This window comes from Rhinopithecus bieti, unplaced genomic scaffold, assembly GCF_001698545.2.
Source record: "Rhinopithecus bieti isolate Rb0 unplaced genomic scaffold, ASM169854v2 scaffold_34489, whole genome shotgun sequence".
NCBI lineage: Eukaryota > Metazoa > Chordata > Mammalia > Primates > Cercopithecidae > Rhinopithecus > Rhinopithecus bieti.
In genome coordinates, this window is record NW_016815128.1 from 2,048,506 (window position 1) to 2,075,139 (window position 26,634).

Below are 26,634 nucleotides of genomic sequence, written 5' to 3' on the forward strand. Positions count from 1 at the left end.
CGCCTGCCCACTGCTTCTTAACTTTTATCACAATTGCGACTCATACCTAATTGGTGCAATTATCTATTTATTCTATATGTGCCCCCTCCCCAAAGAAAAACTTCCCCACCAAAGCCCTGTCTGTCCACAAAGCCAGGATACCATCTGTCTTATTCACTGCAGTTTTACCAATGATTCAAACAGCCCATTGAATATAGCAGGGTGGCCCAAAGTTACTGAATATATTAAAGAAGAAGGGGACAAATATAACCATTATTTTACTGACCAGGCTGAAGAGGTTCGTTAACTTGCTCAAAGAAAAAAGGTAGTAAGTAGAATAATAGCATTTAGATGTGGTGGGTTTGGGGTTTTTTTGTTTGTTTGTTTGCTTGTAGGTTTTCTGTTTCTTTTTGTTTGTTTGTTTGTTTGTTTGTTTGTTTTTTTTAATTCTGAGTCCAGGATATTCCTAAGAGTCAGAAAACAAAATGAATTTTTTAAAAGATTCTGAAAAGCAACCCATGAGAAGTCTTTTAACTGCTCAATGAATAATTATTCTTAAATTATGGATTATATTTTCTCAAGTAGGACAACTGTGAGTACAGACAGCTCAGAGAGTCTTTATCCTGTATTTAGGAGAAAGACACATTGCCTTCTGCAGCTGCAGGTAGGTCTGAGACAATGGAATGGACAAGGCTTGGCTGTGTAGGAGGCTACTGTTGGGGACACGAGCCTCCTCCAGCCGTGAGCTGGGTCCTTTTCATGTTCAGATGCCAAGATTAGGTACACAGGTGTTAGGGATTATCTGCTACACTGGTCTTCTGTAGCTTCTCTACTTGTGTCACACAGGAACAGATAGTTTCTATTTCTGAACCTCCGTTTTCTTGTTCCGAAATGTCAAGGGTGATCTCTCCCTCTAACGGTTATCATGGGGTTAAACAGGAGAGAACAACAAAATCCATGTGGCAATGACTATTCCACTAGCGTCCATTTATGAGAAGCCTGCTAGTCTGGAAATGCACAGTGAAGAATAAACTACTTCCTCCAACACTTGTAGTCCAGGAGCTCTTGACTACAGAGACTGGCAAGAAAATAAGCAGTGACAATGAAATGTAGCAGTTGAAATGATAGGAGTGAGCAAAAAGATATTTGGGTCCCAGAGAAGGACCTCCTAAACCAACCAAGCAGCCAGGCAAGAGGGTGGGAAGTAGGTTAGGACTTCGGAGGAAAGAATGCTTGTGCAGAGTATTGTAGGAGCAATAAGAATTCATAAGGTAAAGAGGATCCTGAAGGAAATCCCAGGCATAGGAAGCAGCCTACAAACAAGTGGGAAACTGAGAAAGATCATGTGTTTTTAAGGATCCTTTGGCATGGGTTGAAGGGTAGAGGTGGCCAAGACTCTAAGGTCATTGAGTATTAAACAATCACAGACACATATCTTACTCAGAGCATTGTGCACTAGCATTGCAGAAATGTGCTAAACTCACATGTTCATCGTAGCACTATTCACAAGAGCAAAGACATGGAATCAACCTAATGCCACCAATGATGGATTAAAGAACATGTGGTACAAATATAACATAGAATACTATGCAGCCATAAAAAATAACAAAATTATTTTCTTTGTAGCAACATGGATATAGCTGGAGGCCATTATCCTAAGCAAATTAACACAGGAACAGAGAAACGTCACATGTTCTCATTTTTAAGTGGGAGCTAAACATTAGGTAAACATGGACATAAAGATGGCAAGAATAGAAACTGGCAACTACTAGAGGTGTGGGGTGGGAGGCAAGGGTTGAAAAATTAACTGTTGCATACTATGCTCAGTGCCTGGGTGACAGGATCAACTGTACCCCAAACCTCAGTATCATACAATGTACCCATGTAACAAAGCTGCATGTGTGCCCCCCGAACCTAAAGTAAAAGTTGAAAAAAATAAATAAAAATGCTAAAGCTAGGGAAATACCACAGTTGAAGAACATTGATAATTGCAGACCAAAGAATTGACAGCGCTCGGTAGTTAATACATTCAGGAAGGCGTAGGTGTCCAGCTGAGATGGAGCAATGCAGGAAGTCATCCAGCATCAAATACAGAGCAGGATTCATGCATGCACACATGCACACACACACACAGGCAATGCAAGAGGGGCTAGACAGAATCAAGACCAAAACAATTTTAAAGATACATGCAGCTAAAGGTTCCACATCATTGAGTAAGAACTGGCATGGAAGAACAGTACTACAATGTAGCTACTCCTAAACAGTTAAAATATAACTATTAACTGGTTGCATATGTTATGGACTTGATGTTTGCGTCTCCCCAAAGCTCATATGTTGAAGTCTTATTCAGAGGTAAGGCCTTTGGAAGGTCATTAGAGTTGGATTAGGTCATGAGGATGGGACCCTCATGATGAGGTTAATGCCCTGAAGGACATTATTAAATAGGCCAGACATAGAATATATAAATCCTGCATGATCCCAGTTATATGTGGAATCTAAAAAAAGTCAAACTCATAGAAACAGAAAATAGAAAGGTGGTTATTAGACACTGGCTGGGCAGAGGTGGGGAGAACAGGAAAGGCAGGGATGGAAAAAAAAAAAGGACAAATTGGTTCAAGGGTACAAAGTTTCGGTTAGACTGAAGGAATAAGTTTTAGTGATCTATTGCACGGCATGGTGACCACAGTTAATGATAATGTATATTTCAAAATTGCTACAACATAGATTTTAAACATTCTTACCACAAAGTAAAGGATAAGTTGGTGAGTGACAGATCAGATATGTTAATTAGCTTGATTTAATCTGTACAAAGTATACATAGATCAAAAGAATTACACTGTATCCCACAAATATATGCAATTATTATTTGTCAATTAAAAAATACATAGAAAGAAAATTAGATGGAACAACAAAAAAAGAGGAAAATATATGGATCTCTGTCTGCTCTCTGCCATGTACAAGAAGCTAGCCATCCGCAAGCCAGGAAGAGAGCCCTCACTGGACACTGGTTTTGTGGGCGCCTTGATCTTGGGCTTTTCAGCCTACAAAACTGTGAGAAATAAATGTTTGCTATTTAAGCCAAAATAAAAGAAAAAAGTAAAAGAAAAGAAAAACATTTTTCAATTCTCAAGTGCTATATGTGTATGTGTGTTGTGCAGGGGTTGGGCAGAGAATAGACACCTACACTATTGGAGGTCAAATGGTCTTAGAGTCAGAGACGTAGATTCGGGTGCACATAGTTTAATAAGGCACTGCTCTCGGAAGAAAATGATTGAGGGACCAAGATAGGTCAGGGCAGATGCTAAGCAAGGACGTATTTTCTATTAGTAATTGGGTTAAACTTGAGACAAGAGGTGGGCAGTCTTCCACACCCAGGTGCCAGGCAGTCATGAGTTGTGAGCAGGGACAGGTGAAGCTCTGAGCTTTCAACACCAACCCTCATAGCAACTGGCAGGTTGGTGGTGCATGGTTCTGGTAACGGAGATCTGCATACTATGCACAGAGGAGGGAGGAAGAAGTTCCAGTTATATTAAAGGTGTATGCTCATTCCACAGGGGCCTAGCGGAATCTGGAATTCATGAGATTTTGCAAGGAAATAGTCTTTGAGCCACGTTTTAGAGGTGGATAACTTATCATTATTATCATCCTATATAACAAGTCATCAAGAAAAATTAGCAGATAAAGTACATTGAAGTTCTAAAAAAATACAACTTTCTGGGAACCTACTGTGTGTGTGCGTGTGTGTGTGTGTGTGTGCACGCATGTCATTTTTTTTTTTCATTGATTCTGCAAACAAATACTGAGCATTAGTTTATGTTGAACACTATGGTAGGTCATGGAGACACTGTGATGAACAAGAACATCTATGACACCTGCCCTCATAGAGCATAGAGTCACTGTTATAAACTAAGACAAATGCACAAAAGGAAAGGAACAGAATTCTGTTACAATGTATGACAAAGGAACCTGACAAACCTAGGAGTCAGGAAAAGTTCTCCCAAGGAATTCACCTTTAAACTGATCTGAAGGATGAAGAAGGCCAAAGAGTAGGGGTTCTCCAGGAAGTGGGTGCAGCATGTGCAAAGGCCCTGTGGTTGCACAGAGCCTGGGTAACTCAGGGCTTTTTGTGTGTGTTTGTTTTGTTTTTAAGATGCAGTCTCACTCCGTCACCCAGGCTGGAGTGCAGTAGTGCAATCTCAGTTCACTGCAACTGCCACCTCCTGGGTTCAAGTAATTCTCCTGCCTCAGCCTCCCAAGTAGCTGGGATTATAGGCATGTACCACCATGCCCAGCTAATTTTTATATTTTTAGTAGGGATGGAGTTTCACCGTGTTGGCCAGGCTGATTTCAAACTCCTGACCTCAAGTGATCTGCCCGCTTCGGCTTCCCAAAGTGCTGGGATTGCAGGTGTGAGCCACCACATCCGGCCCTAACTCAGAGGTTTCTGTACAGAGTCTGGCCTCTCCAGAGCACGCTCCATGACAAACTGTCCTGCCTTCAGCAGGAAAGGTATGTTCTCTTCCATGTGGCCCCAGCTCCCAAGTTCACAACTGATCAGATCAGGGCAGACACGTGACCTAAGGGCAGCCAATCCCTAGGATGTCCAGTGACCTTTGACACGGCTGTTGCTAAAACCTCTGCTCAAATATGGGTGCTCATCTTTGCCCTAGTCAAACCAATAATCCTCTTTAAAGGTGTTTTCTGGGAAATAAGAACAGAGTCAGCTATTTGAGAGTGGGGGAGTGAAATAATTAAATACAAAGTGAATCCTCAAAGCAAGGGCAGCCCAGGCAGCTGACAATGGCACATTAGTAGGGACATTCATGAATAGGATCCTATCCAGCCCTGCTGGGACCTGCCTTGGATCCAGAATTTCTCACTCCAATTAGCAAAACTCCAGGCATACAACTGCTCCTACCTTTGGCATACTATGAGAGTCCTGTTGTTTTCTTACATTTATTATTGATAGCTTTATTAGGGGTATACTGACATACCAAAACTGCACAAACTTAAAGTATACAGTTTGGTGAGTCTGGGCATATGCGCATGTTCGTGACACCATCACCCCAATCAAGGAAACAGTCACATCCATCACATCTAGAAGTTTCCTTGTGCTTTCTGGTGTGTTTTAATTTTGTCTCCTTTTTTTTTTTTTTTTTTTTCTTTCTGTGGTGGTGGTGGTGGTGGTGGTTGCTTCTGGTAAGACCACTTAATATGAGATCTGCTCTCTCAACAAATTTTTAAGTGTACAATACAGTATTGTTAGCGCTAGTCATTATGTTGTACAACAGATTTCTAGAATGTATTCATCTTGCATAATTGCAAGATGAACTGCAATGAAAAAAAAACTGCCTATTGTCATATGTCTCTGTAGTACATCTTTAATCCTGCTATCAAGGCAACCTAATAGAATATACAGCAGGTTGTACATTATAGCTTCTACTGCCTTCTTCATACACACAGAAAAGCATCCGTTTCTGAGCCATGCACGTGACTGCATTCTGACCCTATCTTGGGCACTTTATGTGTGCATTGCCTCTGGCTCAAAGAAGTTAAATGATGAAATCAAGGACTAGAGCGACTAGGACTAAATTTGGACCCATGTGTTTGACTCCCAAGTCTGTATCTTTTGGACCATTCCAAGAGACCTCAGTTAGGGGTAGACATCAGAATCAGGTGGTAAGATTTTTTATACTGCTATTCAAACTTCACTCTAGCTGGGCTGAATCGGAATCTTTAGGTGTAGAGCTAAGGTATGCGTAATTTAAAAAATACTCTCCAGAAGATTTTGATGTGCACTCCTGGTTAATAACTATTGCGTCACCCCCAGCTGCAGGAGCAGGTGCTTTCTGCCTATTCCCCAGTACCATATTCAAAGTTGTTTATCACTCATGAGCTGCTAAGAAGTGCACATTTGTTGGACTTCTGATGTTTATTTTTATGTTAAAGAATACACGGAGATATTTGAGGCTATGGAGTTGAGGGACATATGTTGGCAGGGAGTGGACCTGTGTTTGACAAGGTAGGTTTCACAGACTGAGCTGAATGACAGACTCCCCTGAGCCAACTTACTGGGAACATATGTCATATACCCCCACAGCTTCTGGTTGCTCTTCGGAATTGACTTTTCTTCCTCTTAAGCCTCTCAAGCAGTACCATCAGGCCAGCATGGGACTTAGGAAAAGGAGGAAGACAGGAAGAGGACAGCAAGGCTTGCAAGTGCTGGCTGCATTACAGCACAAGGCCCTGATGTCCCTCTGGTTCCCAGGATTCTCTTTAGCCATCCAGCTGCAGCATCTGTTCTTTCTGTGCCAGCTACAATTTCAGACTGAGGACAGAGCAGCAGGGGTATCCAGTAAATAGGTGTAAAGTGTCCTGTTAGTCTGCTGATTGGGTTCCAAACAGAGCACAGCTGCTTTTATGTTGACTGCTTTATCCCTCCTGCAAAGTGCCCGTGTTTCCCTATATGAACACTCACACATGTGTGCACGTGCACACCACACTCACACGGAAATTGGCAATGCTGTCAGCACAATGCTGTTTGGTCAGTTTCTGGCTGTCCTCATTACTATGGGAAGTCATCTAAGGAGTTTCATGGGGTTCACACCATTGCATCTTCCTTCCATGCATTGCCCCTGCTGTGTCCTCCTCTTTGGCACCTTTTTCATGGGGTCCGCTAGAAACTGAGTCTGAAGGAATCATCTCCAAGGGTGTCTGGGCCTGACACTGGACACCTTCTATGATCTGACCCATCTCCCACTAAAGTTCACAAAGCATACACAATCTCAAGACCATAATACAGATGTTAATGATGTCTTGCACATCAGACACCCAGCCTTCAATAAATATGGTCCTTCCATCTAGCGTGCCTTTCCCCAGAGACCCATAGTTATAATCAGAGTAGGTAAGACAGTGCTGAAGTAACAAACAACCCTAAACTTTCAGTGGGTAACAACACAAAAGCTGAGTTATCACTGTGGAAGGTCAGTGTTTCAGCCCTTCCATTTTGTGATGCTGCCACCTTAACACACACCTTCTGTATTAGTCTGCTCTCATGCTGCTATAAAGAACTGCCCAAGACTGAGTAATCGAGAAAGGAAAGAGGTTTAATTGACTCCCAGTTTCACATGGCTGGGGAGGCCTCAAGAAACTTACAATCATGGCAAAACACACCTCTTCACAGGGCGACAGGAGAGAGAATGAGTGCTGAGAGAATGGGGAAGACCCTTATAAAACCATCAGCTCTCATGAGCACTCATTCACTATCACAAGAACAGCATGGAGGAAGCCGCCCCCATGGGTCAATTATCTCCACCTGGACCCGTCCTCCTGCCCCCTCCTCCCCACCCTGCCCATGGGTCAATTATCTCCAACTGGACCTGTCCTTGACACTTTGGGATTATTACAATTCAAAGTGAGGTTTGGATGCAGACACAGAGCCAAACCATATCACCTTACAAAGGCACCACAGAAGCAGGTGGAGAGTAGCACATAAAATATTTCTCAGGGATGAGATACGTATCCACTGGCTAGAGTCCAAACACATGGCCCCAAACCAACTACAAGAAAGGCTCAAAAATGGGTCTTCAATTGTGCATGTAAAGATCAAATGGGAATACAGCCAATCTCTGCCACCATGGTCATTCTGATCAGCCACAATCTATTTCACTCTTCTTTCCACACCTAGAGTAACCACTTTCAAGGGAAACAGCCCTAGGCTCATGAAGTCCCAGCTTCATACTGAAACTGCAGAATCCCTGAGTGATGGGTGCTGGTGTTGGCATTAGGTCTGGATGTGACTCTTTTATGTCCAACAACCTAAGACCTGGACATATAAATTCACTACCCTTCAGAATGTACAATACTAGAAAAATAAGAGGATAACTGACAAAATTACTCCCTTTAGGAGGAATGGAGAAAAGCCTCACTTGTAGCAGCCATGGGTCTACAATAGCTCTCAAATGCTGCTGGGCAGGCAAATTGAAAGCCCTCTAGCTGGAGCTGGGAACGGACTCATGGTTAGACACAAATTCTGCTACTGATTGGAATTCCTTGGTCCATGCCCCTGGACTCATGTAAGCTGTGCCCACTGGGTCTCCTTCTAAGAGGCTGTTCACCATTATTCTTATTCTTCTTGGACTGTTCTGAGGTAGACAGTGGGAACATGACACTTTGGGGACGATATGCTTTTTAAAGCCTACCTCTTGCCCTATAGTACCAGAGGACAAAGGGTTGATAACAGTCTTAAAGAGTCAAACATTCTTGGAGTCCAAGTTGGTAGTTTCTTTGACAATATAATTTTCTTCAAAAAACTGATTAGGCTGTCAATCTATTTGTTTCTGGTCTCTTCTAGTAAACACATTCAAAGTTTTAAAATCTGCTTTGTTGCTTGGCTTTTCATATACAGGTTACATGAAGTTACTTTTCAATAATTTCTAATTTATTTTATTATTTTATTTTATTTTATTTCATATTTATTTATTTATTTATTTATTTTGAGATGAAGTCTGGCTCTGTCACCCAGGCTGGAGTGTAGTGGTGTGATCTCAGCTCACTGCAACCTCCGCCTACCGGGTTCAAGCAATTCTCCTGCCTCAGCCTCCCAGTGCTGCTGGGACTATAGGTGCAGGCCACCACACCCAGCTAACTTTAATATTTTTAGTAGAGACAGGGTTTTGTCATGTTGGTCAGGCTGGTCTCAAACTCCTGAACTCAAGTGATTTGCCCACCTCAGCCTCCCAAAGTGCTGGGATTACAGGCGTGAGCCACCGCTGCTGGCCTCAAGATTTTTTTAAATGGCTAATTTGTAAACTCCATGAGAGTAGGGACCAGGCAGACTTGTTCACCACCATCACACTCATCCTCAGCCCTGAGAGGTTTAACATAACCATTGTCCACAACACATGAGTGCACAATCAATGGCTTAGACTCAGCTACACTAACTGCAAAAAAGAGCAAACACTAATATAACTTTTTATTAAGGAGACACCTATTTCTGATGACTCTGTGCTAGGTACAGAATGTGACAGATATGGCTTCCAACTTACCAGGAAGATGAAAGGAGGTGAGCAGGTGAAAAGTGACTCAAAGTGGACAAAAAACAAGTATTGGACACAGTCAGATCTAGAGTCACATCCAGCCCAGCCAGGAATCAGCTGTCTGATCCTGGCCAATTTGTTTAAGTTATTAGAGCTCTAGTTTCTTCAACTATATAATGTGAGTATATTCAGGAAGGTATGAGGAGGCATATTAAAAATATACAGCAGAGAGCCAAACATAAATAAATGCTCACTACATTTACCTGACATACTTATGTTATAAGGTCTATGGGTTTGTACTGTCACCTACAGCATCCTGGGGTGGGAAAATGGGGAAAGGAGAAAAAACAGGGTGGGGAGAAAGGGATTTCCCAAAGGGGAAATACCTTACCCTTCCTGAGTCCCACACAAATCTTATAGGTTAAGAAGATTTCATCCTCCCATCAAGAAAAGAAGAAGAAACAGGATCCGAATGGTTAAATGGCTCACTCAAGCTCTCACAGTTAATCCATGGGAAAACCCAAGCTTAGCCCTACCAGGTTTCCTTACTCCAAGGCCACTATTCTTGCTCTATGCCCTGCTTCTCTGTCACCTTGTACTCACTATGTATCTACTTCATGTCTGTCATGCACCGTGAGCCATGCTGGGCACCAAGGACACAGTGGTGGAGTCATGGACTGCCTGGAAAGGAATTCCAGTGTTTCATTGTCACCATGTGACATCTCCATCATGCCCAGAAATACTGGTGTGGAGCAAGGATTCAGAAGGCAGACAATGTGGAACAAGGCAATTTTCAGTAATAGAAAAGGGTGGTGTACAACTTAGCAATACTGTAGACTGTTGCATTAAAGGCCCATTTTTACTGATTTATATGATTCATGAAAATGACCTGTGGAAATATGTTGGGTTCATATGCAGATTGATGTAATGCACCATTTCCTCAAGGGCCCCCTTAGTGTGTGTACGGTATAGCAACTTGTATTTATCTTGCAGGATTTTATTAAATCAAACAATCATTTAAAAGATAAATTTTAAAGTTTTATAATTTTAATGGGGGAAAATGCAAAAGTGCTTGACATCTTAATTCTTAAAATAGTAGAAGTTATGAAATACCTTTTTTAACTGTAAAAGTTTTTTTCTTTAACTTGTGTTTTATGTTTTCTTGGTAAATTATTTTTTATTTCACTTTTAAAATTCTAGTAAAACTTTTAATTTGAAATCTACCCTCTAAACAAAATTGTAAGTATTCAACACAGTATTTTTAATATAGGCATAATGTTGTATAGCAGATATCTAGAATTTATCTATCTCACATAAGTAAAATTTTATACCCATTGAACAGCAACCTCCCACTTCTCCCCTCACCACTGTCAACCACTATTATACTATCTTTTTCTATGAGTTTGACTATATTCGATACCTCATATGAATGGAATCCTGTAGTATTTACTGTTCTGTGACTAGTTGATGTCACTGAGCATAGTCCTAAAATTCATATGGAACTACAAATGATCTCAAATAGCCAAAGCAAACTTGAGAAAGAAGTACAAAGCTGCAGGCATCACATTTCCTGATTTCAAAATATATTGCAGAGCTATAGTAATTAAAACATATGGTAAAGGTATAAAAGCAGATATATAGACCAACTGAATCAAACTGCAAGCCCATCCAAACTCACCAAATTGTAGACGCTAAATACGTACAGGTTTTATGTCACTCATACCTCAATAAAGTGGTTTTAACGTAATAGTAGAAAACTAAGAAATGAACCAACTCATATACAGTCAACTGATCTTGGATAAGGTGTTAAGAGCACACAATGGGGAAATGACAGCCTTCGCAACAAATGATGATGGGAAAACTGGATAGCCACACACAGAAGAATGACATTGGACCAGTATCTTACACCATATACAAAAATCAACTCAAATGGATTAAACACTTAACCGTCAGACCCCAAACTGTAAAACTCCTAGAAGAAAACATAATGGGAATGCTTCATGACATTAACCTTGGCAATGATTTCTTGGATATGACACCAAATGAACAGCAAGGAAAGAAAAAATAGATGACCAGGACTACACAAAACTAAAAAGTGTCTGCACTGCAAAGGAAACAATCAACAGAGTAAAAATGCGACTTGCAGAATAGAAGAAAAATATTTGCAAACCATATATCCAATAAGGGGTTAATATCCAAAAAACATAAGGAACTCCTATAATTCAACAACAACAATAACAACAACAAATAAATAAATAAACAAACTTGATTTTTAAAATTGGCAAAGGACTTGAATAGTCATTTATCCAAAGAAGACATACAAGTGGCAAATGGGCATATGAAATGATACTCAGCATCACTAATTATTAAGAAAATACAAATAAAAAACAAAATGAGATATCACTTCACACCTCATTGTCACCACGTGACATCTCTCATCATGCCCACCAATACTGGTGAGGAGCAAGGCATCAGAAGGCTGATGAGACTGAACAAAGCCATTTTCAGTAATAAAAAGGATGGTGTATAAGTAAGCAATACTGTTGACTTTTGCATTAAAAGACTTAAATGAATTAAACTTGTCAACAGTTATCTTGTAAAAGAAAGATAAGTGTTGACAACAGTATGAAAGATAAGTGTTGACAAGAACATGGAGAAACTTGAATCGTTGTACAACATTGATAGAAATGTAGAATAGTGCAGCCACTATGAAAAACAATATGGTGGCTTCTCAAAATGCTAAAAATATAATTATTATGTGATCCAGAAATCCAATTTCTGAATATATATCCAAAACATCTGAAATCAGAATCTCCAAGAGAAATCTGCACTCACTTGTTCATTGCAGCGTCATTCACAATAGCTAAGATATGGAAACAACTTACATGTCTATCAATGAATGAATGGATGAAGAAAAATGTATCTGTATACACATACACACTGGAATATCATTCTGTCTTAATAACGAATGAAATCCTGCCACATGTAACCACAGGGATGAACCTGAAACACATTTTTTTTTTCTGGTAACTTTGGTCCTTCTCTAGGTAGTTAACCTTAAAGCATATTATTCACAAATGTCAAACAGCGGCACCTCTTGCATTCAGCTACTTTATCGGTGTACAAATGTCCTTGTGGCACACTCCGTGTGCAGGAAGACATGCTGCCGCAATGAGTGTTAGCATAGCCTGGGGCCAGAGAGGACTGAGTTCTAGGTTCACATCTTCAAGTCTTGGGGAAGTCCTCTAGGCTCACTAGGCTCAATTTTGCTATGTCTATAATCAAGAGATGATAATGAGGGATAATAATAATTGCTCTCAGAACTGAATTATGACTTTTGTGGGCCCCAGGCACCTTTGCCTTCATAGGCCTCCCTCATCCATAAAACAAGTATTTAAAATTATATTTTTGCACCTGTTTGTATAAAGGTGAATATAATTCAGACTGGATCACATTCCTTATTATTTTCTGATTTTAAAAGAAATTAAAACATTCCTTTGGTCCTTAAAAAGTACTGTAGACCCTAGCTAGTACTGTAGACCTGGCTACATCTACTGTGGCCACTTATTGTAGATATAAGAAGATATAAGTCTCTATCTCCTCACCTCACTGATTCAGCACTAACTGAGCACCCACAATATGTCAGAAACTAACGGGCACTGAGGGCTCTAGAAATGAATATGCTACACCAGGCTCAGGTGAAGGCTGCCATTTCCATTGCTGCATCACAAACCCCTTACACAGTGCCTGAGACAGAGTTAATGCTTGATTAATGTTTGATTAGTGAATAAACCAGTGGCAGCATCTCTGCTCAAAGAGATGTCACTGTCCAGAGACAACATAACAACATGTTTAATGATAATTATGCATGTCTGTGTCTTACATATGTGACTCTACGTCCTCATGAAAAGAATATGAGGGTGTTCACAATAACAAGCAAGGGCATATTCAAAGCAAGGGCAAAGTGCAAAGTATCCAATAGAAATGGGTATAAGAGAATAAAAAGAAGAGCCTATGTAGGAGAAATAAGATTTCTGCCTGAGAGGCAGCTCTGTGCCTCAGTTCCCCCTCCCCACCCTGCCCTGCCAGACACACACCTCCCATCAGAGGAGAAGGGGTTGTCATGGCACAGGGCTTGGCATGGAAGGAGCCTTATAAAGCTAAGCACATCCTCCTGCCCAGTGTGAGCATTACTCACTTTGAGGAAGATATTGTTCTACAATTCTCTGCAATTCGACTTAAAGACAGCTTCAGAGTGGCAACCTTGTACGTTTTCTCAATGACATGCATTCCTCTGTCTGGGAAACTATCTTCAAAGTAAAGCAAAGGAAGGGGGATTGCACTTTGTTGGCCAGCACACTCATCTCAGAGAAAGCTGCTCTAGCAGAACACCCTCCCCACCGCAGGGCCGAACTTATGATCTCCACAGGTGAGCCAAGGAACTGGGAGGCTCAGTGTGTAGGCTGGAAACAGGCCTGTTGGGAAAGTCAAATGCCTGACACTCTAAGTGCTTTTGTTCTTCTGCGTTCAGATGTTCTCAGATTCCAAGGCATCCAACACTCATTTACTCAACAAAGGCTTCGTGGCCATCTGTCATGTGCCAGGCATACATAGGTAAATAAATCCGAAACACACCCTGCTCTGGTGGAGCTTAGAGTCTAGAGTCCCACTTCTGGATATATATCCAAAATATTTGAAATCAGGATTTCTAAGAGAAATCGACACTCCCATGTTCATTGGCACATTATTCACAAAAGCCAAAATACGGAAACAACTTAAATGCTCATCAATGAATAAATGGATAAAGAACACACGCTCACACACAAACACACACACACACACACACACACACATCCCCACATACACACTAGAATATTATCATGTCCTTCCAAAGAAGGACAAAAGGTATCACAACCTTATTTGGTTAAACATTCACATCATGGTTAATGATGGGGATGAGGAGATGGCATCAGACTCACTGATATAAAACTCCGGCTTGGTCCCAGCTCAGCTGTGTGGCTGCAGTGACATACTTAACCTCTCCCAGTTTCAATGTTTTCATGTGTAAAAGAAAATATGAAAGGGCCATTCTGTGAATTGAAGGAGTCCATGCATATAAGTGGCTTACCAGCATATTTGATGTAAAGTAGATGCTCAAAAATATTATTTGAAATGATCAGTAACACACTTTTCACACTATCGTGAAATGTGTAATTTTCAATTATTCCTTTGTTTCATGTACAACATGGTGAATGACTCACAGGATCAATTAAGGGTTGGCACTGAGTTTTTATTCATTGTCTTAGCCCCTGTAGCTCATAGATCCTAGCACACAGTAGGCGCTAAATAAATGGCTGATAGATGAATAAATGAGCTCATGTACTAAAGCCCCTGCCCAAGGAAATGGAGGTCTGAAGACAAAGAAATCTCCCTAAAGTCTGTGTCTCCCCACTAGGCTGCCATTCCTCCCTTGGATGAAGGAACAGTTCTCATGTCAGTGAAAAGAAAAGGGGTGTGCAGCCTTCCTTGGGGAAGAACAGGTTGCACCTCACTCTGAATAACTGGATCCTTGATTTTTTTTTTTTTTTTTTGGAGACAGAATTTCACTCTGTCACCCAGGCTAGAGTTCAGTGGTACGATCTCGGCTCACTGCAACCTCCGCCTTCAGGGTTAAAGTGATTCTCCTGCCTCAGCCTCCTGAATAGCTGGGATTACAGATGCCCACTAACACACCCAGCTAATTTTTGTATTTTTAGTAGAGACAGGGTTTCTCCATGTTGGCCAGGCTGGTCTTGAACTCCTGGCCTTAGCTGATCTGCCTGCCTCGGACTCCCAAAGTGCTGGGACTACAGGCGTGAGCCACCACACCCAGCCTGAATCCTTGATCTTTAATGACAGTCTGTCAGAGCCTGAGTATTCGTCAGCTGTGATGGCTGTTTATGTCTCAACCTGGTCAGGTCACAAAACCCAGGTATTTGGCCCAATGTTACAGATGTTTCTGTGAAGGTATCTTTTAGAGGAAATTAATATTTAAATCATTAGACTTTGAGTACAGCAGATAATCCTCGGTCGTATGGGTGGGTCCTGTTCAGTCAGTTGAAGACCTTTCAGTAGAAAAAGACTGACTTTCCCCAAAGAAAAATAAATTCTGCCAGCAGACTGCATTCAGACTTGGATGGCAACTCTTCCCTGGGTCTCCAGCCTGCCAGCCTACCCTGTAGACTTTAGATGTGCCAGCCTCCACAAGTGCGTGACCCAATTTCTTAAAATCTTAAAATATACACGCACAAACACATTCACACACACATGTACAACTTATTGGTTCTGTTACTCGGGAGAAAGTAACACGAGCATGTGCCAACTGCCCCCAACTGGACCAGGCAGTGTCAGGGATATCACAGTAAAAACAGCATACAAAGGGCTAAAGGAGGCCTCCGGGATGATCATATCCAATTCTCTCTCTATACCTTGAGAAACTGAGACCCAGAAGGGGTAGGTGCCTGGCTCAATGTCACACAGCAGGTTGGCACTGAGGAAAACCACATGGCAGACTCTTCACTCAATGTCTCACCACAAGGCTGCATTGGAGCTCTTGGAGTAACATTCGATTTAATTATGTGGATAAATAACAGAAAAAAATAATATCAGCAGGAGGTTTTTATTGGGCATGTTTGTGTCAGGCTGTATGCGCAAGGCCTTTATAGGCTTATTTCATTTAATCTTCTCAGCACCCTGTGAGCCAGGCATTAGTATCTCCTTTGACAGATAAGCCATGAGTCAAAGAGGGTAAATAATTCCCCTAGCGTGAAGCTGCTGGTTTCAGATGCAGAGGGAATATAAGTACTTGCTCCACCAACTCTAAATGCGGAATGTCTAGATGTCAAAGGTGCTGCAGGAAAGAACAGAGGCCACGAGGGGAGAGGGGCCAGGGCTAATGAGAAAAAGATATGGCCTGTCGCAGCAACCCTCACCTCCCTGTGATTTTTTATGCCAATCAGCTCGTTTTGCTATGAAACTCCAGTTTTGCAAATGTCTCTGCAAGGAAAGGCTTATTTTGAAGGGAGCACCTGTTCTCTAATCCTTCCAGCTGATGCTGCAATCTGTGCGGATTCCAGTGTTATTTGTTAACGTGCTGGGCTTCTCAGGGATTTGGATACATAGCTCCCAGGGGAGGTGGAAGGAGTGGATTTTATTCTTTGCTTGGCAGCACTTCTCTGGTGGGAAGGCACAGGGTGGGTGCACAGCACTGAATCTGCATAATTGGATGGGAATCAAATGGAAAATGCACAGGAAAAGAATCAAGTCCTGAAAATAACCCATTGAGCTAAACTCCGTGAGCAAGTTCAAAGCTAAGCACTCACAAATAAACCATTTTATCTGACTCTGGTAAAACCATTTTATCTGACTCTGTGTCTGCTTTGACACACATCCCCAAAAATAGCCAAGAAGAGAAATAAAAAGAAATGCTATACTGTATCATGGGCCTAAATCTATTTCTGTGGTGTTTTTACACACATTAACTTCTGAAATCCTTCCTAGAATGTAGATGTGATCCCATTTCACAGTTAAGAAAACTAAGTTTCCACAAGAGTGAATGAGTTCCCCCAAGTCACATAGCATTTACCATAGCAGGCATTTGTAACCAGAGTCTGCTTTCGACCACATCGTGACAGTCTCAGAGATAGAAATTTAGCTGGGCCATGCTCAGATGTGCCATCTGTAATAGAGTCTGGTGGACTGAAATCGTCTATCATGTGTCCCATTCCATCCCACCCCATACCAGGTCTAACGTTCTGAGCTGGGCACGCACACATCAGCGGAGATGCCCCTCGTTCCACAGCTGCCTCCTGCAGCCTGTTACTGGCCCCTGCCATGTGAAGTAATGGATGGTCTGTGTGGCCTCAGTGTCTTGCTGCTCAGCTTCGTACATGAACATGATTCACACATTTGTATCACTCATTCCCCACACTTTTATTGAGCACTGAGTATGGCAGGCATGGTGTTGGCCCTAGGGATGAGGAGCTGAATGAGGAGGTTTCTATTCCCAGCCACTCAGAGCCCAGTGGAGAAGGGACAGAAATGCCTAGAGAATTGAAGAGAAAGTATTTCTTTTTAAAAAATCAGAGAGTACTTTCACATTAGCGGTGGCATCTAACAAGGTCTTGGAGGGTGTGCAGGGAGTTGCACATCAGAGTCCTTCAGGACAGAAACCTTCTTCTAATCATCTTCATAAGCTCCTGTGGCAGCCTCAGCAAAGGCCCTTGGCTTGGGAGATGAGTGTTGAAAGTGTTTTGAATTGATCTGTGACCAATGACATCCCCTAACGCCCCAGGCCACATTCCCTGGAAAATAGAGTTTGAGTGGAAGATTTTCAGGCAGTAGATTACTGAGGTTCTGAGGGCCAGCCCTGGCTCTGAGGCTCTTCAGTCTCCACATGGGGTCTACTGAAACTCTAGGTGCCAGCCCACATGGGGGCTGAAGGAAGGAAGGCTGGACACAGGGAGAAGCTGAACTGTGATTTAGTCACTGCAAAGGCTTCAGCCGACCATGGGGAGCTCTGCCTCAGTGATGGTCCTGGTGCAAAAGACCCGCAGCAGGGATAGTCCAACGACATGCTACAGGGCTCACTGGTTTCCACTCGCTTTCTTACTCATTCAGTTCCTATCTGCTGGGCCCTACATCAGCGCTAAGGATGTCAGGTTCTGAGAAGCTTAGTGGTTGACTGAAGTTCTGTATCTATGAGTCACTGGAGTCTACCCTGGAACTGGTCTTATTTGGCTCTCAAATCTGCTCCTTCCATTGCATAGAACCCCTTTCTGGCTTCAGGTCCTCTCAGCAGGCTCTTGACAACTCCTTTCTTTGCTTCTCTGGACCATAAAATCGTGTGACACGGCAGCTTGGACCAGATGAAGACACGACTTGGGCAGTTTTTGCCACCAGACCTCCTGGCTGGGTCTCAGAGCTAGCAAAGATGATATCACGGGGGAGCTAGCTGAATGCATTACCTAATATCTGAACAGTCTGTGCACAGAGCCTGACTGTCTATGAGGATAGAGCACCTCTTTTGTGGGGCTGACTGGGCATGGACAGTTTATCACACGTATAATGTGGGCTACTCAGAAATTAGGAGTGATGGTTACTATTAGTGTGATGGTTACTTTTATGTGTCAATTTACTTGGGCCACAAGGCACCCAGATGTTTGGTCAAACATTATTCTGGGTAAGCCTGTGAGGGTATGTCTGGATGAACTGGTCAATTGACTAAAGCAGATAGCCCTCTTCAACATGAATGTGCCTCACCCAATCCACTGAGGGCCTGAATAGGACAAAAAGACTGAGTGAGAGAAAACTGTCTCTTATTTATTGTCTTTGATCTGGGACATCAGTTTTCTTCTGCCGTTGGACTTGGACTTGGAATGGGCCTTGTAACACTAGCTTTCCTGGTTCTGAGGCCTTTAGCCTTGGACTGGAATGATACCATCTGCACTCTTGGGTCTCCAGCTTGCTGACTGAAGATTTGGGGGCTTCTCAGCCTCCAAAATCATGTGAATCAATTACTTATGATAAATTTCTGGTGTGTGTTGTGTGTGCCCCTGTGTGTCTGTGTGTCTGTGTGTTTGTGTCTGTGTGTGTGTGTGTGTGTGTGTGTGTGTGTATCCTATTGGCTGTATTGGTCCTGTTTCTCTGGAGAATCCTGAACAATACAGGCTGGTTATTTATGAGTAGGCCACTAATAAAAACACAGCACACGCTGGCTCAGGAGAAATATGAGCAGAATCATACCCTGTGTAGTTAAAGCCCTGCACATCACAGAAGAGTAAGTGATGTTTCTTGGGATAAAAGAACAAGGAGAAGGACAGAATATGTATAGTCAGCAGCTAGTGAGTATTGGATACCGGGTTAGGAACTTTACATTCATTACAACATTTGGGTACATATAACACTTCATGAGATTATTAGCTATTGGGGCGCCCACTCTACAGGTGGGAAAACTGATGTTCAGAGAGTGCACAAATGAAAGTGGGAGCCAGGTTTTGAAGGCAGGCATGGCTTTCAATGTTATCACATAGTCTAAGTGGCCCCCTCACAGCACAGCCTCCTGACCTACAGAGAACCGTATTCTTCCAAGAGACCACATATAAGAAGTATCATAGGAAGACCATATTCCTTGTATCTATCCCAGGGCTTGGCCTTAGAAATATTTCTGATAGAGCTTGTAGTGATAAAAAGAAGAGGTGGGAAGATGGTGAAAGGAAGGGTTAAATTAGCAAAAATCTCTGAAGGGGATGTTTCAAAGAAGCATGAATCTCACAGAACATACACTCTGCAAAGTAAAGTTTGAAAGTTTTGAAGCAACTGCCCCACGCAGGCCTTACCTCTGAGGAAGTCGGCTTGCAGTATCCAGCTCCAAAGACCAAGTTTTCCAGAGAAATGATAGACTGTTCTTGTCCGGTGTCTTGGCCACCTTTACCAAGCCAGGAGCCTCTTCCTGGACGGGTAAAACTAAATGAAAGATAATTGAAAGGGTGAAAAAGGAGGTAAAGAAAGTGATGGTGCCATTAACTCAGCCCCTTTGAGGGGTGTTCCTGTGAAGCCTTTGGGATAAGTCATTTAGGAGTAGTTCACCCCCAGGAGGTGTTTGCATGTGACATTTGTGGATGTCTTGATAATAAAGAGGGTATAACTGGCATGTAAGCTTGAAAGTCAAAGATGATACACATCCTACAATGTGTGCATGTAAATGCCCACCCTGAATACCAACAACATACCTGTAGAAACACTGAAGCAGAGCTCCAAGCTTATATCACCAGAGGGGAAGGTGGCATGGGCTCCGGAAGTTTCAGGGGCAACTCTGACCGGACAAGGTCTGAGTCCTGTCACTGCTCCTTCCACCCCCTCGCCCCACTCCCTGGACCTCTTTTCTTCTGTGGAAAAGCATAAACCATCTTCCTCCACGATCCACACAAGAGTCTAATACGATGTCAAAGACTGTCACAAGCCAGAAAGCACTCGCTGTGTGAATGCTAATTGGGAAGACCATAACCTGCTCAGCTCACAAATGTGCAGTTCCTGCCCAGCTCTGCAATCCAAAGATTAATGGACATGTGATGGCAATGATCAATGTCAGGATCAAAGGAGATTAGGAAAAGATGTGTGATTATTCAAATTTATCATATTTGAGTTTATGATCATCTTCCTCTATCTTTACCTGTTTGATTTTCATCAATTGATATACCAGTAATGTTTACTCGTTCTCATATTCTTTTTTAGATCTCTTCTATTCAATTTCTTTTCTAATGGATATTTTGTCATATTGTGGATACCATATTCTAGGCATGTTTTAGTCCCTCAGTAAAATTTAAAGTCTCTGATGGCAAAGAGAGTGTTGACAACAAATAGCCCCAGGTGATATCTTCACCATCTTCACCATCAGTGCTTAAGAAACATTTGTGGAAGGGCTTAATCCAAGAGATCCAGGTTCCTGCTTAAAATATTGACAGGAAAATAAATTTAGCATTATATTCCTGTTTAATTATTCAATATTTATTCAAATATTATTAGGCCCATACCATATGCCAGGCAGTGGGTTAGGTGCTAGGATGATAAGATGATTAAGGCACAGCCTTCACCTTAAAGACATTTGTCTAGAGAGCAAAGGAAACCAATAGATGTAATACAATGCAGGAAAATTCAGGTCAGTGTGTTCAGGAGAGCAATTTCTGAGGCAAACGAGGTGAAAAGAATACCATTCAGGACATAGGCATGGGCAAGGACTTCATGTCTAAAACACAAAAGCAACAGCAACAAAGCCAAAATGCAAATGGATCTAATTCAAAACTAAAGAGCTTCTGCAAGCAAAGAAGACTGACCATCAGAGTGAACAGCAACTACAGACATGAGACATTTGCAATGCTAGCTCATCTGCAAAGGGCCGTCAATATCCAGAACCTACAAAGACTCAAGACAAATTTAAGAAAAAAAACAAAACAACCTTCATCAAAAAGTGGGCCAAGGGATATGAACAGACATTTCTCAGACACAGCAAGACATTCATACAGCCAACAGACACATGAAAAAATGCTCGTCATCACTGGCCATCAGAGAAAGCAATCAAACCACAGATGAGGCATACCATCTCACACCAGTGAGAATGGCGAATCATAAAAGTCAGGCAAACAGACAGGCCTGGAGAGGGGGAATGTGGAGAATAGGACACACTGTTTAGACCTGTGGGTGGGATGTAACTAGTTCAACAATTATGAAAAACAGGTGGAGAGGAGTCCTAGAACTAGAAGTACCATATGACCCAGCGCATCCCCACTACTGGTGTGGTTGGATATTTATAACCCACTGAGGTTGATTGATAATCATGTTGGGTTGCTATAAGGGACACATGACACCAGCAATATGTTATGGCTACGCACTTAGTTTCGTACATACTTAGCTCCACAAGACCTGGGAACACTCAAACCTCATATGTCCTATTGTCTAGTGACAGACTGGAATTAGAAATGTGGTGATATTTAGATACTACCTATGGTTCGATCTATGTCGAGACATAAAATAAAATATGGTATGATGTTGTGTCCTTTGTAGGGACATGGATGCAGCTGAAACCATCAGGAGCAAATATCCAAGAACAGAAACAAACACCGCATGTTCTCACTCATAGGTGAGATTCCTTGAATGCATGAGATCACTTGGACTTGGGAAGGGGGATATCACACACTGGGGCCCATTATGGGGAGGGGGGAGGACGGAGGGATTGCAGTGGGGAGTTATACCTGATATAAATGACGAGTTGATGCGTGCTGACGAGTTGATGGGTGCAGCACACCAACATGGCACAAGTATACATATGTAACAAACCTGCATGTTATGCACATGTACCCTAGAACTTAAATAATAATAATAAAAAAAGAATGTGTCTAGAGATGATCCTCAGAGTATGGCCAATCAGTGAGGGGACAATAAAGCCAGCCTCTCAGGGTTCAACTCCCTAAAGGCTGTGTGACCTAAGGCAAGTTTTTAATCTCCCTACCTCTGCTTCTTCCTGTCAGAAGGTTTAATACCAGCACCCTAGCCATTTGGTGGTTGTGGGGATCCCATGGGATAAGCTAGGGGCAGCTTCCAGTACAGGGTCTGGCAAGCAGCAAGGCTTCCATCAATGCTAGGAGCTATCTGTTGCTAATACCACACATATAATCAAATAGAATCATTGCTCTGATTTCTTTTGAATTGCGAGTTGAAGAAACTCTATAATTTACCTGGAAGATGCATAAAAGGAACATTCCAGAAGAAAAGTAGAAAGTGTGTATGTGGATACTCCTGGCACATTCACAGGACAGACTGCAGATTAACAACTAAAATAACTTGTTATTTACTTAAGGGTGGTCTTAATTAGCTTTTCTGGTGGATCTGAATCCCTCAAGTGAAATCCAATCATATCCATTTGGGAGTTAAAAACGGATTCTTTGCTTCAGCTTGTTTTAGTGAAGGCTAAGGGGTTTTGGAGGTTAAATGTTAATTTCACACCTGTTTCATGATAATTGGATTTAACTGCTTTTCCGGAAAAGTTAGTGCTTGCCCTATTTGACAGGCATTTCCCACAAGCTTAAAGGGTTCCCTTTGTTTCCAGCTGCTGTGATCCAACTGATAGAAGTTCTTCCTGCAAAATCCAAAAGACAGAAGACAGTTCTATTTTTACCCCCATCCCTGGAGAAATCTAGCCCTTACTGTGAATTTCTATCTGTGTTTAACTCCACCAAGGTTGCTGCAGACAAACTTGCAAGACTCTTTCTGTCGGAAGGTTAAACATTTTACTAATATTTCTGATTCCCAAATTCTCATTAGGATAGTATCAGGGCCCCCATTATAAAATGGGAGTGAAGCCTGCTGATATGGTTTTGCTGTGTCCTCACCCAAATCTCATCTTGAATTGTAGTTTTTGTAATACCCACATGTTGTGGGAGGGACCCAGTGAGAGGTAATTGACTCATAGGGGTGGTTACCTCCACGCTGTTCTCCTGCAGTGAGTGAGTTCTCATGAGATCTGATGGCTTTATAAGGGGCTTTCCCCCATTTGTTCAGCACTTCTCCTTGCTGCCGCCATGTGAAGAAGGACATGTTTGCTTCCCCTTCCACCATGATTGTAAGCTTCCTGAGGCTACCTCAGCCCAGCAGAACTGTGAGTCCATTAAACCTCTTTTCTTTATTAATTACCCAGCCTTGGGTATTTCTTCATAGCAGCATAGGAATGGAATAATACAGTAAACTGGTACCACAAAATGTGGCAGTGACTTTAGAACTGAGTAACAGGCAGAGGTTGGAACAGTTTGAAGGGCTCAGAAGAGGACAGGAAAATGTGGAAATGTTTGGAATTTCCTAGAGGCTTGGGGAGCTCAGAAGACGGGAAGATGTGGTAAAGTTCGGAACTTCCTGGAGACATGTTGAATGGCCTTAATCAAATTGCTGATAGTGATATGGGCAATGAAGTCCAGGCTGAGGTGTCTCAGATGGAGATTAGGAACTTCTTGGGAACTGGAACAAAGGTGATTCTTGCTATGCTTTAATAAAGAGACTGGCAACATGTTCCCCCTTCCCTAGAGATCTGTGGAATTTTGAACTTGAGAGAGATGACTTAGGGTATCTGGCGGAAGAAATTTCTAACTGGTAAAGCTTTCAAGAGGGAGCAGAGCATAAAAGTTTGGAAAATTTGCAGCCTGATGATGCAATAGAAAAGAAAAACCCATTTTCTAGAAAGACACTCAAGCCTGCTGCAGAAATTTGCATAAGTAATGAGGGACCCAATGTTAATCACCAAGGAAATAAGGAAAATGTCTCTAGGGCATGCCAGAGACCTTCTTGGAAACCCCTCCAATCACAGGCCCAGAGGCTCAGGAAGAAAAAACAGTTTTGAGGACCTGGGACCAGGGCTCCCTTGCTGTGCATCGCCTAGGGACTTGGTGCCCTGTGTCCCAGCTGCTCCAGTTGTGACTAAAAGGGGCCAAGGTATAGCTCAGCCCATGGCTTCAGAGGGTGCAAGCCTCAAGCCTTGGCAGCCTCCACTTGATGTTGAGCCTGCAGGTGCACAGAAGTCAAGAATTGAGGTTTGGGAATCTCTGCCTAGATTTCAGAGGCTATATGGAAACTGCTGGATGTCCAGGCAGAAGTTTGCTGCAGGAGCAGATCCCTCATGGAGAATCTCTGCTAGGGCAGGCCAGAAGGGAAATACAGGGTCAGAACCCCCACACGAGTCCCCACTGGGACATGGCCTAATGGAGCTATGACAAGAGGGCCACCATCCTCCAGACTCCAGAATAGTAGATCCACTGATAGCTTGCCCCATGTGCCTGGAAAAGCCACACTCAACATCAGCCCATGAAAGCAAACAGTAGAGGAGACTGTACCCTGCAAAGTCAAGGGGCAGAGCTACCCAAGGCCATGGGAGCTCACCTCTTGCATCAGCATGACCTGGATGTGAGAGATGGAGTCAAAGGGGATTATTTCAGAGCTTTGAGATTTAATCACTGCCTTATTAGATTTTGGACTTGCATGGGACCTGTAACCCCTTTGTTCTGGCTAATTTGGAATAGATATATTTACTCAATGCCTGTACCCTCAACGTATCTCAGAAATAACTAACTTGCTTCTGATTTTGCAGGCTCATAGGCAGAAGGGACTTGCCTTGTCTCAGATGAGACTTTGGACTTGGACTTTTGGGTTAATGCTGGAATGAATTAAGACTTTGGGGGACTGTTGGAAAGGCATGATTGTGTTTTGAAATGTAAGGACATGAGATTTGGAAAGGATCAGGGTGGAATGATATGGTTTGGCTATGTCTCTACCCAGAGTTCATCTTGAATTGTAGTTCCCATAATCCCCACATGTGGTGGGAGGGATCTGGTGGGAGGTAACTGAATCATGAGGGCAGTTACCTCCATGCTGTTCTTGTGATAGTGAGTGAATGCTCACAAGATCTGATGGTTTTATAAGGGGCTTTTCCCCTTTTGCTCAGCACTTCCCCTTGATGCTGCCATGTGAAGAAGGCTATGTTTTCTTCTACTTCCACCACGATTGTATGTTTCCTGAGGCCTCCCCAGCACTGTGGAACTGTGAGTCAGTTAAACCTCTTTCCTTTATACATTACCCAGTGTCAATTATTTCTTCATAGCAGAGTGAGAACAGACTAATACACCTGCTCTCTGCCCTTTCAGTTGGCATAAACACTCTGCATTACCAAACTGGCCTCCAATCTGATGTAACTTCCAGTCTAACCAACTCAAAGCTGCTGGAGTCTTTGCAAAACATAGATCTTACCAAGTAACTCTCCTGCTCAAAACATTCAGTGCCTCCTTTTTATACAATAAACAAATTCTCAATTCCTTAATGTGTCATTAATTACTGTTTTAAACTGTAACTCCAATTTACCATCCCAAATTCACTTTTCACTGTCACAGTCTCTTATCCTCTGGGTATAGCACAAAGTCTGTTTCTTCTAGAAAGATTTCTTTCATGTCCCTGAAGTAGAGTTGCTTCTTTCCCATGCTAACGATTACATACCATTTATTAAATGCTTATTATGTACTAGACATGAGGCCTAGGTAAGAGCTTAGAATATGAGAGGTGCTAAATAATAATCAACTGAATTAATGGCCAAGGGTTTTACATGTGCTGTCTCATTTAATCCTTCTAAAAGCCTTCTGGTATGTACTGAAACTGAAACTCACATGCTGAAACTAACAGAGTTAACAAGCAGGGGGTTCAGATTTGCAACATGGGTCTGTCTAACCCTAAAAACCATCCCTTTAATTCCTACCCTACACTGGGTTCCCACTCCACTCGCTTAACAGGTATTGCTCAGAATTAGAGTTTGGTCTACGTGTGTTTCTGCCAGACTCTGAGACTTTAATGATGCCAGACTTGATTTATCTCAGAGCTTCCAGACATGGCCTCTCTAGCAGTGGCCAAAGCTTTTGCCACCCACCTTGAAGGAAGCATGTTTTCACCACGTGCAGCACTATACACCTCATCCCATTGCACCTTTTCATCATCCCTGTTGGGTTAGTATCACCTCTCATTTTTTAAATTTTTCGGCTTGGTGCAGTGGCTCACACCTATAATCCTAGCACTTGGGAGGCTGAGGCAGGTGGATTGCTTGACCTCAGGAGTTTGAGACCAGTATGACCAACTTGGTGAAACCCTGTCACTACCAAAAATAAAAAAAATTAGCCAGGCATGGTGGCTCCTGCCTGTAGTCCCAGCTACCTGGGGGACTGAGGCAGGAGGATCACTTGAGCCCAGTTGGCAGAGGTTGCAATGAGCTGAATTTGCATCACTGTGCTCTAGCCTGGGTGACAGACAGAATGAGACCCTGTCTCAAAACAAAAACCAAACAAACAAACAAAAAAATAAAATAAAATAAAATAAATGGAAATTCCTTTGACTCATTCATTGACTTATATGTTGAAACAGACGCTAGAAAAGTTAGGTGACTTATCCAAGAATTCCCCAAAAAGTAAGTGGTAGGGCTACACGATAAGATGGTCTTGACTCCAGCCGATGAAAGAACAATTTGATCCCAAGGCCCCAGAATCTGCTGCAGGAAGCTCTGCCT

General features: G+C 42.4%; 1 protein-coding gene across 8 annotated transcripts in view; it reads right to left on the bottom strand.

The window, feature by feature from the left end:
- Positions 1 to 26,634, bottom strand: part of FAM135B (family with sequence similarity 135 member B) — a 360,972-nt gene that overhangs the window by 93,207 nt on the left and 241,131 nt on the right. For 7 of the 8 annotated variants that reach the window (XM_017852949.1, XM_017852948.1, XM_017852947.1 and 4 more), the window contains one exon: positions 19,394 to 19,520. The exons of the other annotated variant lie outside the window; for it this stretch is intronic. In XM_017852949.1, coding sequence (XP_017708438.1) covers positions 19,394 to 19,520 — 127 coding nt within the window. The remainder of the gene's footprint in view (positions 1 to 19,393; positions 19,521 to 26,634) is intronic. 8 annotated transcript variants of the gene reach the window in all.